The sequence below is a fragment of the Eucalyptus grandis genome, chromosome 6 (assembly GCF_016545825.1).
Source record: "Eucalyptus grandis isolate ANBG69807.140 chromosome 6, ASM1654582v1, whole genome shotgun sequence".
NCBI classification, from domain to species: domain Eukaryota; kingdom Viridiplantae; phylum Streptophyta; class Magnoliopsida; order Myrtales; family Myrtaceae; genus Eucalyptus; species Eucalyptus grandis.
Genome location: NC_052617.1, coordinates 35,827,927 through 35,844,269, shown reverse-complemented (window position 1 = coordinate 35,844,269; position 16,343 = coordinate 35,827,927). Strand labels below are relative to the sequence as shown.

The 16,343-nt window shown below is 39.6% G+C and overlaps 1 protein-coding gene across 1 annotated transcript; it reads left to right on the top strand.

Annotated features, from left to right (window-relative positions):
- The first annotated feature begins 3,702 nt into the window (after positions 1–3,702).
- LOC104449437 lies at positions 3,703–7,920 on the top strand. The gene is made up of 10 exons (XM_010063596.3): positions 3,703–4,085; positions 4,894–4,989; positions 6,057–6,141; positions 6,478–6,599; positions 6,737–6,761; positions 6,846–6,929; positions 7,027–7,056; positions 7,144–7,249; positions 7,364–7,428; positions 7,670–7,920. The coding sequence occupies exons 1-9, from the start codon at positions 3,996–3,998 to the stop codon at positions 7,425–7,427; spliced, it is 702 nt and encodes a 233-aa protein (XP_010061898.1). The 5' UTR covers positions 3,703–3,995; the 3' UTR covers position 7,428; positions 7,670–7,920.
- The last annotated feature ends 8,423 nt before the right edge of the window (positions 7,921–16,343 follow it).

Sequence of the window (16,343 nt, the reverse complement as noted above, 5' to 3'; positions counted from 1 at the left end):
CCACCATTGAGGCCAAGCCATGTCCATGGAGGCCAAGCTTGGGTCTACAAAGGTAGGGATCAATCCATGTGCTTGTGCCCAACCCCTTAACGCTCATGCCTAGTTCTATTAAGGTGAGGCTCGGGACTCCAATGCTCATGCTTGTTTCCTTGGCGCCCAAACTTAGGTCCATTGATGATAGGCATAGGTCCATCAAGGCCAAGCCTAATACCCTAGTGCCTATGCCCCAAGTCCTTAGTGCTTGAGTCAACAATCATCGAGTTCAGGCTTTGATTCCATTAAGGCAAGGCTTGGGACTTTGAGAGTGTGTCACACTTAGGCTTGATGGACCCGAGCCCAAGATTCAAGGATCTAGACACAGGCATCGGGGTGCTAGGAGTTGCCTTGATGGATTTGGACTTGAGCACTACGGTCTCAAACCTGGCCTAGATGAAAGACTTGAATGTTGGAAATTCAAGCACAAGCACAGGGATCTCAAGCCTTGCCCCTATGGACGTGCTTGGTCTTGATCGACTATGGGCTGAAAGCCATGGAGTTGGGCACAAGTATTGAGGTCTCGAGCCCATCCTCTATGGATCCAAGCACGGGCATCGGGGAGTTGGGCATGGGTACTAGTGCTCTAAGCTCGACTTCTATAGACTTGGGCCTAAGCGCTGAGGAATCAAGCATAGGTATTAGGGTCCTAAGTCTAGCCTTTATGAATCTATGCCTTAGCCTCTATGAACCCTACCCCAGCATTGGGGACTTGGGCACAAGCATCGGTATCTTGGGCTCGACCTCTTTAAATTGGCCTAGGCACAAGGGTCCTCAACTTGGCTTTTGTAAACATGGGTCGAAGCCTCTATAAAAATGAGTGCGGGCACTAGTGTCCTAAGTCTAGCCCCAGTGGACCTAAGCCAAGCCTCTAAACCTGGGCCCAATCACCAAAAGTCCAGGCTTGAGCATTGGGATCCCTGCCCAAATGCCAAGTTTTTTGTCCTAGCGTTGATATCTAGTTGTATTTTGTTAAATGATTTCTGGTTTTTGAAAGAATATATCATTTTTCTGAATTTAAGCATAATTTTTTGTTGATAAGGAAATATTTTCTGTTAACTCATTTTTCTAAGCAATCCAAATATACAAATATGAGGATAATATTTTTCACGAACAAATTATATAGAAGCTCAAGATCAACCCGACCAAATTATGTAGAAGCTCTAGGACGGGATTCTTGAGCTTGAGACTCGAAGATGAATTCTAGCTCCAAAGAGCTTGATTTTAATCTGGACCTGTAGTCTAGGAATAATCATTTAACAGACTGATACTTGTTTTGACCTCTGGCGTTGAAATGCCAAGACCTGATATACAAGACTAATAGAGAGTGGATCCTTTTTTACTATGGAAAGTGACACTAAACTTTAACTAAATGTATACAATGATTCTTAAACTTTTAATTTGTTCAATATAATTTTTGAACTTTAACCTGGTATTTAATATAATCCTCAAACTTTCAATTTGTTCAATATGATCCCTAAACTTTTGATATATATTGAATTTAATTCTTGAACTTGAATTAATGGAAAAATAATATCGAACATTTTTATATAATTCATGGACTAACTTGAACATAAATAAATTCATGAATCACATTAAACAAATTAAAAGTTTAGGGATCCCATTGCATATTGAGCGAAAGTTCAGTAATCACATTGAACTAATTTAAAATTCATGAATCGCATTAAATATTTGGTCAAAGTTTAGAGATTATTTGTGTTATTATTCCTTTCTACTAGTGACAGAACACATTAGCTAATAAAGATGCATCAATTTTTGTCTATCTGAACCATATAATCTCGCACGTTGAGATTCAAAGACCAAGTCACAGACTACGCACATATCAGCAAACGCATAACTTATAGTACATTCATTTATCTTATTACATCTGGCATCTGTAAATGCACAATGATCGAAATTACTGTCATGATGCAAGCTCCTTTTTTTTTCTCTCTCTCTCTTTTATGTATTCTTCTTAATGCACAAATAGTGGTCATCCGTTCACCGGCACTTTAATCTTTTCATTAAGTTTGCAAGGTGGTTAATAGAGTTTACTAACGTAGATGTTACGAAAAAGAGAGGTAAAATTTTGATTGTTGAAATGTTAAAACTTTTGCAATCACTTAACTACAGAGTCCCAAAATGGCAAATAGCCCAACTCATTAGTTTCGCACTTTCGATTAGGTTGGAGCCAATTCAATTATATTCATGTCATACTGATGAACCAACGTCATCTAGGGGGAAGGTGCAACATATGGAGGAAATGGTGTATGCATTTGATGCATATGAATTTTTCAGTTATTTTCTATGTTCTAACCTGAGAACTAGTTGGTAGATGATTATGGACATGATCTGATGACATTATTGCTAGATAACATATATCTAAGCACATAGGTACTTAGTGACTTTAGGACTTCATCGGAAGGGACAAAGTTGAAAAGGCCTAACACCCTAAAAAATCCTTAACTTTAGCTCAGGTTACAATTTTAACCAAAACTTATTTTCGTCTCACAAAATACCCCAAACTTTTGGTTTGGTCTCAAATCTACCATAAATTTTTTTGGTTTCACAAAAAATCAAAAACTTTAGGCCTAATCCAAATTCTATCCTAATCTTTTTTTTATCTCATAAAAAAAATCACAAACTTTAAAATCACTCTCAATGATATGGAATTTCCATGTCATTACCCTAGTTTTTCCCCAAACTTCAAATCCAAGAAGACATCTTTTAAAGATGAAGTTAGCCCAAACAATGTCTCTATGGATATGAAATTTGGATAAAATTTAGAGTAATGATCTTTTTCAATTACTCTTACTTTTAAGATAGTCTTCTTTCTATTTTGTTTAGAGATCTTCGATCTTCTACTTAATCTTCAATTTCTAATGCTCAGAACTCTTCCATCGAGCTTGTTCTTAGAGAGCTTGCAGGACACTGAGCTCAAGACACTTGAATAGTTTGTGCTTGGGAGTTTTCCATTACTAGATTGTCAAGAAAGAATTTGGATGGAGGGTTAATATGGGACTCAAGTAAAAGTGGATGGTTTTTTTATTGGACAAATAAAGTTTAGAGTTGATTGAGATTAGACCTAATTTTGGCGCTTTTTTACTGTAAAAAAAAAGTTTAAGGTAAAATTGAAACTAGACCTAAAAGTTAGAGGTTTTTTATAAAAAAAAATTGAGGATGGAATTGAAACTAAATCTAATGCTATGGGTTTTTTTTTAGGTTATTAGGTCAAGTTGAAAAATCTATTCATTGTCTTTTATAATATTGCCATCAGACCCAACATAATAATATATGTGTAACCCGATTAAGCGAGTTAAAAGTCTACACGAATTCACTCGGCTATCTTAACCCATCTACTATGTAACGAACTTTTGGAAGATGAAATGCAAACTGCAAATTATTTTTGAAAGGATAAATAGAATTGTTTACATCTTTACATCGTGGAAAGCTGGAATCTAGTTATCCTTTCAAAAGTAAATTCAAAGGAACCACAAAAAGCCATGAGAAGAAAAGAGCATAGGGCCCACGAAGTTCCCATCCCCGGTCAAATCGGGCCAATCCGGTTCGACGCCTTTCTCACTGGGAAGGCTACACCTTCACACGTACACGCAATTGGCCGGTTGACTTTTCAACGAAGTTCTGGAAGACCCCAGCAGCACCAATACCAAATCATCACCAACTCCCTCTTCCTACAATTGGCTTGTCTCACAGCAGGGCAGTTTCGATTGAAATTCTTGAGACACGCAAAGAGCCGGAAAGAGAGAGTCAGCCGGTTGACTTTTCAACGACGCTCCGGAAGAACGACCCCAGCACCCGTACCAAATCATCACCATCCTCCTCTTCCTACAGTTGGCTTGTCTCCCAGCAGAGCAGTTTCAATTGAAATTCTTGAAAAACCAAGAGCCGGAGAGAGAGAAGTCAGCTGGAGCTCTGGTTTGAAGGCATTAACAGCGGAAACAATGCCCGATTGGGAGCTCAAGAGCTGTTGCCAGCATGACCAGGTCGTGTTCCTGGTCTGCGTGGGAGTCTTCACCGTCGTCATCTTCGCGGTACGCCCAGCTTTCTTTTCCCTTTATATGCTGATTGTCTATCTGGGTTTGGTTCTTGAACGGCTGATCGAGAAATAGAGGGAAAAGAAAAGGGTGGACTGGCTTTGTCGCTGGGGCTCTTTGGGAGTTCCGAAAAAGTGGAACTTTAAGTTGACTAAATGAAAAAGTTGGATTGGAAGATTTTTGGGTTATTTGTTTCTTTGCTTTAGTATGCCTTATTCTTTACCCCCACCCGAAATCAGTCGTGATTGAAGCACACTGAGCAGACTAATTGAATGAATTGTCTAAAGAGATTGTTTGGCGTTACTTATTAACCGCAATAAGAGGTGGATCTCTCAGAAGAAGTTAGTGTTAGACAACTTTTGCGATGATCACAAACAAATTCTTTGGGGATTACCCAATTCCAGTGGGGAAAAGATCACTGTCAACAAGGAGTAGATGTGAGACATAGGGATGATCATCCTGGATGAAGCACGAGTTCCTGTAAAATTGATCGGGCATAATGTAACAATGTTTAGGTGATACTTGTATTTCAATTAACTTCCTCAAATTATGTGAATGTGCACCAATGTAACGTTACATACCAAGAAAAAGTTTAAGCTCTGTTTCTTTCCTGTTAAAGGATAACTAAGGTTTCGCAATCGATTCATTTCACATGCAAAGCTAGTCTTGGTATCTGGTTGATTAATCGACATCGTGTTTTGCCAGTAAAATTGGTCGTTTATTTGAGACATAATGATACAATTGTCCAGGTCTCTTCATTATTTACTTTAATCTCATGTAATGTCCTTGATTTAAATGGAGATAGCTGTGGCGAACGTTCCTGTTGACACCTTTTAAGCTCATCACGGTATTTCTCCATGAAGCAAGTCATGCAATTGCTTGTAAACTCACGTGTGGTCAGGTAAGAATTCTCTCCCATTATTAATTTTCTTCATGAGAGCTTACGTTGACATTTCTGTGGACTATGGACAATTCCAGAACTGTCTTGACATCTAACCTCTATGAAGATAATGTGATATGCCAGATTAGAATCAGCTCATATACAGTATGATTTCCATGCCTGCCAACTTGAGTCTGAAGTAGTCTTCTCAGAAATAGTGCTCCTAGTTAAATTCTCATGCCTGCCAACTTTGAGTCTGAAGTGGTCTTCTCAGAAATAGTGCTCCTAGTTAAACAGCATAACTAGCTGTTTCATGATTTTGAACATTTGATGCTAGGTAGAAGCATTAGAGATGTAGCTGGGCCAACGATGCTTTTTATTTCTAAAAGTCTCGTTATTCTGAATGGACTTGGTCTTCTGGATTTGGTAAATCAATGACCAGTTCAGAAGTTGACTTGGTAGAAGTTCATTTGGCAAGCTACACGTGTAAGAAGACTGCACTTGCTCTGGCCCTTGCTGCAGCATAAAAGAATTGTTTTCCTATTGATCTGCAGCATCTCTAATGACTCGATCACCTCTTTTCACTCTCCAAGGGTCACAACAAAAAAGACTCGTATCATTCTGAAGAATTAGAACCCAAATAAAAATCTGCTTTTCTAACGGATGCCATCAATATAGATTTTTTCTTTATATAAATTGTAGTAGCTTACTGTTAACAGTGCAAAGCTGGATAAAGAAGATTCCATCTGTCATGCCATATTTTGGTTATTGCAATCCTGAATTGGATAGCCAACAAAAAGGAAACTAAAACTAGGTGGACTGTTGATCCAATAACCCCTAAGTAAAGGATCTTACTAAGAAAATGACTTTGGATTTGGTTTGTCCAGTCAATTCCTGGTTTTGAGCAATAAGTACTTAGTAAGTGTCTTCATGCTTAGAGGTTTTTCCATTCTTTCCTTTTCGTTTGGTTGGAAGCATGCTCAGAGTTATGAAAATAGGGAAAAAAATTGCAATTTTCCAGATTACCTTAGTCCATTTTCATGCCATTTAACTAAATTGCAATCGGATGTTGCTTCTGTCCAATACAGGTGGAAGGAATGCAGGTTCATGCCAACGAGGGAGGGGTAACAGTAACACGTGGTGGCATATACTGCATAATTTTACCTGCAGGATGTATGCACTACTCTACCTGAAAGCTTTTTCTTTCTTGTGAAAAATATATCCAAAAAGCATGTGAATGACGTAGCTAAGTCTGCGAGGTCTAAGAGTAGGCAGTTCATGCTTCTTTTTTATAATGTCTCAGACCATTTGGCTTTTAGTTGTATTGTAATAAATTTTGGGAGTGATTGTTGCTTATTGCTGTTACTATTTCTTCACTTGTTCTGTTGTAAGTCCTGGGTATTAACATATTTCTTTCTGTATTTTCTTTTTTGACCCAAAAAAAAAGCATTTGCTCAATTCTTCTGATATTTGTATGCTGAGTGGGACTTACAAATTTTGTTTTTCCAGATCTGGGTTCCTCATTCTGGGGAATGGCTTTAATAGTTGCTTCAACAAATCTTCTCACTGCGAGAATCGCTGCTGGTTGTTTTGCTCTAGCTCTATTTGTTGTCCTGTTTGTTGCCAAAAATGTAAGGCAATCACTTACTCAAATATAGTCTTACTGAGATTAGTTATACAAATGCAGATGTTAGAATATCGATTTATTAAATTTCAAAGTGTCTAACCAGCATTTATGTTCTAATTCTTCCTTTCTACCATCTGGCAGTGGACACTTCGGGCACTTTGTATTGGTGAGTACTTATGATTTCCCAGAGACTTTAGTATCTGGAGCCTTCTTGCTCATATTGTGAGAGCTTATTGTCTGAGCCTCGCAGGATTTATCATTTTTCTGGGTATAATTTGGCTTCTGCAAGAAACGACAAAAGTCCGTGGTCTTCGATACGTCATTTTGTTTATTGGTAAATCGAATACTACACCATGAGTCCCTCTCAAATACTATTATTGTCACCGTGTGAGAAGCATAATGGGTTCTTTTTCCTATTTGATGGACTGCAGGTGTGATGAACAGCTTGTTTTCTGTATATGGTATAGCTCGTTCCTCCTTTCTTGTCTAGTAGATAACTTTCACTGATGTCACAGTAGTCTTATATCCAGAACTTTTTCATGATTCAGATATTTATGATGATCTGATATCTCGAAGAATCCACTCAAGCGATGCAGAGAAATTTGCAGAAACTTGCCCATGCCCTTGCAATGGCGTTGCATGGGGCTTCATATGGTAAGCATGACTTTTGAGCTTACTCTCAACATACGTACATTGACACAATTAATTTCGATTTGTGTGGCGAGATCATGCTGCTTTTTTCCCCTTATCGCTATCCCTGTCGTGCAGGGGAATGATCTCATTAATCTTCCTTTCTGGAGCTGTGTATCTTGGACTTGTCATCTTATCTTAAGGTAACAAATAAAATGAGCCAAAATGGCAGCCGATGGCTTTTTCACAAGCATAAAGATGCTTCTCTATCAGCTTTCTCGATGGCTGAGATAGAGGATGCAAAGATATCATATGCCGTTAAATCACCAAATGCTAGTGGCATTTTGAGCTATACAACTGATCATGTTTTTTCTTTTTTTAGGTCGAAATACAACTGATCATGTTCAACGTATATATTAATCATTATCATCTGCTTCATTTTAGGTTTGTCAAGTTGCATTCAGTGCTTGTTGATATGGGGGAGAGCTCGAAGATCAATTCTTTGTGTTTCATGTGAGACACGATTTTATTTTGTTTGCAGAATGTATTCTTGCATTACATTGATGACTCGATTCTTTTGACCCTTTATTTCTAGGGTGTATGTAGATACACTGAACATCCTAGTGATGTACCTTTACCCATTCAGCTAGGAAATCAAAAGTTGAGAGTATTGGAATGTAGCAGATTATCGCTAATTAAGCTGTGTGTGATGGTGAATAATCCATATCGAATTGCTGCCCTAAATACCGGATTACTTGCTGTCAAAGCCACTGCCTCTTAAGATAACCGCCAGCACCAAATGTCTGAGATTTAGCTTAATTATCCTGAGTTATCGCTCAATTATCCATGTCGTATTTAATGGAACTTGAGAAACCAATAAACTCGTAAGGATCGTGATCCAGCAAGGGCAAGCCAACTCTAAAACCTCGTTCTCGGCTCTTCGTCACTTGGGGTTATGGTATGTTCCAAGTACTATTTACTTTGCTTGTTAGAGTCGCAGGAACTCCATTTCCTTTTAAATGAGAGGTCACTAACCAACTTCTAGGAGATATAATTGATTGCATTTATCTCGATAGTGACACCACCCACAAAAAAAAAGAAGTAGCTTGAATTTTTCCATGGTTTGCTTATTTTTTATGCCAAGCAACGCTACTGGGACTTGGGCCTCTTCCTTGGGAGAGGCATGTAAGTACGTGTACTTTTACCAGTAAACCGATTTCTAAATGACCTATTAAAAAATTCTAAAATGCCCTTTGGACTACATCACAAGAAAATGAACCATTTGTGACAATCAAATTTGATCGCTAAAAACACTTATTATCAGCAAAATAAATTTGATTGTGAGAACAGAATTTGTCATAAGTGAAAATTCAATAATCAAAAGTATGGCTCTCTGGATGAAGTTCACTTTAATCGTGAGAGACGTCATTGTTTGGACAAAATTCACGTTGGTCGCCAGCCATGATAAGGATATTGCGATTTACGATGAACCGTCTAGCGACCAACTCAAGCTTGGTCGCTGGAAGTTCCTCTAGGGACGACAGCAGCCACATCTGGTCGCCAGAGGCCTTCAACATAATTGAGATGGGCCCAAATTTTGCTCTTCATCTCTCTCCTTCATTCCTTCTGTCCTCTCTTACTCGGACTGCACTCGGCCGGCCACGCCCAAACGATTACCACCTACCGTCGCCCACCAACGTCGATCTCCACCGTGAAGCAGCTCCACCACCGATCGCCGAGGTAAGGATCTGTTCAAGTTTTCTTCTTATTTTACAGCCACGACTATGGATATATTTGCAATTCTTTTGGGTGGCTGCGATCTGTGTGTCTCCATTTTCCATGTTTTTTTTTTTTTTTAATTTAATTTGCATTTTTATTTGTATTTAAAATTAAACACTAGTATAGACTACCTGAGGTACACTTTAGTTCCATAAATTTGTTGCGTTTGCTTCCTGACTAGTATATAATATGGCCTAGCGAGATAGGCAATGTTCGCATGATATGAAAAATATTTGATCGTTAATCATTTGCATGCTTGTCAAATCAATACATTTAAACCCAAGGATTCTACTTAAGGATGGCTTGTGAAACTTCTGTTAGTCAGGTTTTTTACTAATAAGCACAACCGTATTCGATTTTGCATACTGTTTTTGAATTGTCCTCGTTGGACTGTTTGGGAACATGGCAGTAACTTACGTTGACTCGCACGTACGTTAGTTGTTTAAGGTCTCCGGTTACGTAGTTTCTTTTGTTCATTGTGTACATACTAGACGTGGAGTACGGTTGTCATTTAACAGCAACCCCGTTATGCCATTTTCAAGTCATGTGTCCGGAGAACTTAAGGGAGGTGCTGTCAAAATAACTTCAAAAATGAAAGAAGTGTGTGACAATACAAAATGTTTGTGATTCTGAATGGGATGGGACCCCTACTCTCCTCAGGAAGATGACAATTTTAGCTCATGAATTCTTGTAAGTTAGCTGATGATTGTACATAAAGTAGGCATGGATAGGAGTAGGATGTTGGTGCAGGATTTTGTCTTAAGTATATTGCAGGTGTGAATCTATTTATCGAGATCATTGGAAATCACATAAGGGATGGTGGGAGAATTTGCTGTCCATGCCGCCGCGGAATGAATTTTTATTGGTTCCAACTCTTTTGAAATGCAAAAGTATCTATTTGATAGGACAATATATACATCTTAAAAATATTAGACTCATCATTATGAAAGTACATATAGAGATCGATGTTGATTTAGAAAGGAATTGAGATGAAGGAGAAGATAGAGAAATATCGCATGACTTGTATCCGACCTTATCTCACACAATAACATATGAAGGGACATCATATCAGCGCTTTGCTTCGGGATGACCATCAAAGGATGTGCCGACGATGGGCAAAAATGACGAGAATGATAATTCTTAGAGAGGTTTTCCAGGAGTGTCCACGTATGATAAACAACATATAATCAGCTGAAGGGCGGCAGAGGAAATATCAACTGCTTGTGCAGGTCCTGCAGGATCGAGGAAATTGACTTCCTTTTTTCAGAATCATCAGCTTCCTATGCATTTCATTCGGCAGGAATAGTCTCTTTCTCCGTATAATTCACAAAAATTGCAGAACTCTCTTTATCTGGTCTAGCAATTCCATCTGGTTTCTCATTTCTGAAGGGCTAATTTGTATCTGAAGCTCTTCAACTTGCCAACAAGCTCGCCGGAGCCTCGGCATTGCCAGATCTTGGCGAGGCCGAGGCCGTGGCTAGGCATTGCCGGGGGCTGGCAACGCTCCGGCGAGGTTGCCAGCCCTCGTCTGGTTGGTCACTGGTCATGGCCGAGGCCGGCAACTGGCCAAAAGGAAGAAAAAGAAAAGGGAAGAGAAGAAGAGAAGAGGAAAAAAAAATTGGAATTTATTCTAAAAATTGTTCTCAAGAACAATAAATAACATTTTTTTTACTTTTTGATTATATTCTAAATCTATTCTTAGGAATAAAAGAAATTGATTTTTGTTACTGGGAGCAAAAAATTTACCAAACAAATTTATGTTCTTTTTTCGCTCCTGGGAATAAAAGAACAGAATAAGTTGTTCCAAGAAGTGTTACCAAACATGGCCTAAATGCCTTGACCCAGTCGACCTAGTCTAATCAACTGGTTCAGTCAATGGATTGGGCTCAATAGCTCCAATAAAAGTATGATACTTTTTAGGTCATTGATCTAGAGAGCACCAACGTACGCGCACTGCTACGTGAGTATTAATATTCATTCAATTTAGAAATATTACTTTTTAACTCTCATTGATATTATTTCATGTCTAAGGGCAATAAAACGGCGTAGTGCCCGGTCCCCCACTCGGAGTCCGGTGAAGGTGTTGACGCCGAAGTGGAAGAACATGATGATCTCTCTCTGCTGCCATTTGAGCAGGGAGTACGAGGGGAGAGGGAGGATTGGCAACGGGGGAGTCGGGACTCGCTCTCTCGTCGAAACGGCGAATGCAAACGAGGAGAGCAAGACCAATGATGTAAGGCACGAAGAACGTGGAAGCTTTAACCATAATTGGCAAAATGGTCGTTTCTCGAGTGTGTTTGTTTGTTCTCTCTGCTTTTGTGAATGATTAATGTGGGGGTAATGTAATGAATGGAGAGGAGAGATGAGTTAAAACTTAAAAGGGACCGAATAGCAAAAGTTGGGAGAGTAGCCGGGCCAAAAGAGAAGCAGAAAGATAGAGGAGTGAAATTGATTTTGATTTTGATTTTGATTGGAACTTTGCTTATGATGCTTTCTCAATAGTGCGGCTCAAGTTATTGATGTTGTCGGGTCTCATTTTGGATTGATAGTGTTACAAATAATTGAGAATTTCTATAAGATAATTCTCATTTGTTAAGGATTTTTCGATCATTCTGTTTTTTTTTTTTTGTAAGGATTTTTTTATGATTCTGTTGATTACTTATATATTGCGAGATTGCATGGATGTCTCCCATTGATTATCAAATAAAGTCTAAACCTAAGTATTCTCCACTATTATATTTATAGAGATATTTGTTAAGGATATTTGGATGATCCTATTGATTATTCATATATCTCATGATTGCATGTATGTACCCACATTGATTATCACACTTTTACTGTTACCGTGGACCGTGGAATGACTCGAACAGTTGATCCGGATGGTGAAATGATTTCATCAATTCTTCTTTGTCGGGCAAATATCTTTAATCTCCACCTCGAGAAGGCCGAGCTAACGGCGACCGCTGCAGCAACTTGTCTTCAAACATCAACGCCGTTCTAGAGTTGTGGCTCCGCCTCTCCACCTATGTAGCACCGATACGGACACGCGACACGCGATACGACACGACACGACACAAGGACACGTTATTTATTAAAAATAGAGAATTTCGACACATTCCGACACGTTATATATTAAATATATTTTTATATATAAATACATAAATAAATAATAATAAAAATAACCTAGAATTAATTTACACGAAAAATATTAAATAATATCATTTATTATTTTAATTTATTACAATAATACACAAAAATTAGAGGAAAAAAACATTGTTTAAAGAAAAATGCTGAAATGATATTTTTAAATTTATTTATTTATCATATATAGCATTTTTTATTACTTCTTTCTTAGTAAAAGACTTTAAAAAAAAACTGAAAAAAAAAATTGACCCCGTGCATGTATATTTGTAGCAATTTTATTACTTCTTTTATTACTTTTTTTGTGTATATTTATATTTTGACCCCTCAAGTATTAAAATTTTTTAAAATTGACCCCGTACATATTAGAATTGCATGTCAGAATTTTGGACCCGCGTGTCGGAGCGTGTCAGAAAGAGTTGACCATATGTCGAATTTTTCGACACTCGTTAACTGCGTGTTGGAGCGTGTTGAGACGTGTTGAAGCATGTCGGACGGAAAGTGTCCGTGCTACATAGCTCTCCAACCCCGAAACGCAACAACCCAAGATTCATTTCCTCCTCACATCTTCATTTTTATATTTTTTTTCTCCCCTATCTGGCCAGTTTTATTCTATATTTATTTCATTTTTTTTTTTGGAGTTATTACGCGAGCACTGTGGTATTTTAAGCAAGTTCTGGCGCCGCAGTTAATTTTCTCTGTTTTTGGGAAAACCCTGTTTGTCTGCACCGAGTCGCCATAAATGGGTTTTTTTTTTTTTTGGCGATTTCGAGGGGGCGATGAGCAGGATTAAAGGCCCTTTTTGCTTCCATAAAAGGGCAAAGATTTCACAATTCAAGCTTTTCTTATAGCCCATTTTTTTTTTCTGGTCAGAATTTTTTATAGCCCATTGAAAGGGGACAAAAGATCCATTTTTCTTTACGCGGTGGGGGTGGTTTTTGCCTCCTTAAATTTAAAGTATCCTCCAACGTGAAGACAAAGCATCTGGACACATACATAGTAGAGACTACATATATATTATGTATGTTTATATCTATATTTGTCGTTTTGCCAGAACATGAAATCATGAATGCCTGATTTATGTATGTCTAAGGTAAAAGGAAAGCCAGCTTTCTGAATTGAAAACACGTCTTTTGCGGGTGTCCTTCGAGATGATGAACAGAGCAGAGAACGCATGGGAATCATTTTGTGTTTGTTTTCCTGATCAGATCGCAAATTAGATGCATTTCCTATGTGCGGCAAGGAAACCCCGGTCGGAAAATATATTCGCCGTTCGCTCGAGAAATGCACGAATTCAACGAAATGCCACACTTTGCTTTGACTAGATCGAGCAGCTCTCACTTTGACCGGTTGCTTTTTTATAAGCTTGTCATCGTTTTCGCATGCTTCTTCCCCCAATCGAGTTGCATCAACCGGGAAATTTAAGTTATTTTGGCAACATAAGTATGGAAAATCATTCTGATTGCTATCGTTTAAGAAAAAAAGGGTTGCGTGAATCACTTAAATGGGAGGGAACGCAACTAGCCACTAGTTGCAGCGAGTACGGCAAGGGCAATGGAGAAACCGGGGCCATGTGCGTGAAGACATCAATTTCACGCCAAAAATAAAAAATAAAAAAACAGAGAGAGAGAGAGAGAGAGAGAGAGAGATTTAGGGCGCGTTTGTTTGTGTTTATTTAAAAATTGTTCCGAGGAAATGAGAAATAGAAAAAATATTTCTGTTCCGGGGAACAATTTTTGAACAAAAATACGCGTTTGGTAAACTTGTTCGGGAATAAAAAATAAACAGAAACATGTTTGGTAAATTTGGATAATTTTTTTATTTCTTTTATTTTTTTCTATTTTTTTTTTTTTTTTTTTTTTTTTTTTTTTTTCTTTTTCATTTTTTTCTTCTTTTGGCGGTCGCCGGCCGAGCCTTGGCGACCGGCCAAGCGAGGGCCGAGCTCGCCCGGCGGCGCGGCGAGGCGCGCTCGCGGCCCACCCAGCGAGGCCGAGGCTCGCCGGCCGCCGGGCGAGCTCGGCCTCGCCGGCTGGGCGAGCTCGAGGCCGGATCCGGGCGAGATCGAGCTCGCCGGGCCGGCGCGAGGTCGGCCTCGCCTTGATCCGGCGGGCCGAGCTCGCCCGGCGGGCGGGCGGCGCGGCCTCGCCGGGCCACCGCCCGGGCGAGGCCTCGCCGGGCCACCGCCGGGCGAGGCCGAGGCTCGCCGGCCGCCGGGCGAGCTCGGCCTCGCCGGATCGGGCGAGATCGAGCTCGCCCAGCCGGCGCGAGGTCGGCCTCGCCATGGCCGGGCGAGCTCGAGCTCGCCCGGCCATGGCGAGGCCGACCCTCGCCCGGCTACGGCGAGCCTCGGCCTCGCCGGGGACGGCGAGCGTCGGCCTCGCGGGGGCCGGCGAGCCTCGCCGTGGCCGGGCGAGGCCGCCGGCCCTCGTCGGTCGGTCGCCGGCCATGGCCGAGGCCGGCGACCGGCCAAAAGAAAGAAGAACAAAAAAAAAAAAAAAAAAAAAAAAAAACAAAGTGTTTCGATTTGTGTTTCGAAACAAGAAACAAGTTTTTTTGTTTCTTGTTTTTGTTTCTTTTTTGTTCGGGAACAAAAGAACAAAAAGGAAGAAACGCACACAAACGCGTTTCTGTTCCTTTTTGTTCCCAGGAACAAAAAAACAGAAATTTCTGTTCTGGGAACAGAAACAAATTGCAAACATGCAGGCCCTTACTTGTGATTGTTCTTTCTAATCAGCACACGCATGCACGCAAGCAATGTCAAACAAGAAAGCATTCCGCAGAATCATTCCACGAGGGAAAGATAAATAACCCATAAAAATGATCTTATCCAAGAATGTTGCGAATCCAAGAATGTTGCGAATAATTACATGATGAAATATCGAAACTTCACAAGAAGGAAAAAAAAACACACACACACACAAGCTTTTATCTTGTGATGCGTCCCATGTGGTATTGGTAAGTGAAAATTCTTTCTTTAACATACGCGGATTTTGATGCAAATGAGCTACTAGTAGCTTGCCTAGTTTGGGATACAATGAATGGTCATAATTGGATGGCCTTTGTGTTATGATGTTCTTTAGCAAATGAGCGTCAAGTAACGCATTGCACGTTATTTTATGATAAGCAGATAATTTGGTAGAGAATCTGCTTGGAGATTTTGAGTATGAAGTTCAGGTTCCATACTTGTTTTTTTTTTTTTTTTTTTTTTTTTTGGTGAAAGGTAATGAATATATAGAGCAATCACCAAATGTACAAAAAAATCATGGCATCAAAACTTACACTTAAGACGATAGAATGTTATGAGTGTAAGAATATCGGGATGTAAAAGCCACAGGTAGCAACCAAAACAGCAAATACAAAGGGACACGAAAAGCACGGCATGAACAACCGGCCCCAGAAACACAAAAACCCTCAGCTAGGGAAGAGAACAACCGCCAACAAAACAGCAAGCTGTTGCTCACAAGGCTAGAACAAACACGCACCAGCTGAAAAGGAAGTAACTAAGGATCCCCGGAGAAGATGACCGGGTCAATACCCCAACTCCTCTGCAACATTCTATTCCTGAAGTTATCTACGATATTCCTAAAAGTGATCGTCTTATCTCTAACCATTTTAAAAAGATGGTTCTTTATAGCCGAAATAGCAAGAGGCTGTTTTTTTTTAAAAGATGTTGTTCTTGTTTTTCCAAATAATATGACAAAGTGCTCCAAAGGAGAAACAAGCTATGCTTTCCCATCAGGAAGGTAGTGGCCCAGCGGAGATTCTCTTCCCATGACCTATTACACCAAGGTAGATTGCATCTGGCCGTCCAAAAAAAGGCAACCCCGGCCATAATACATCAACTAAAAAATAAGTGGTCAATAGAATAGGCACCTCATTATAGAAGGCACAAGCACTACTATCAATCCTTGTTGTATCGTAATGCGGCACAAGAAATTAATGGCATTTGGTTCTACAATCCACGCGAATGCGAGGAGGTTGCAAATCTCTTTATTAGGTAAAGTATTGTTTCCAGTTCGTTTCCTGTACCAGTTATATTTCCGTTGTTATCAAAACATTTAGGACGAAATGGAAATGTAGATGAGAGGACGGATAATCAGAGTAACGTCCGATAACTTTTGTCAGCCAAACAGATGTGGGTTTGGAAGAAAAGGTACTTATTTGAAATGATGTCATTAGAACTAGGCTGAACCAGCAA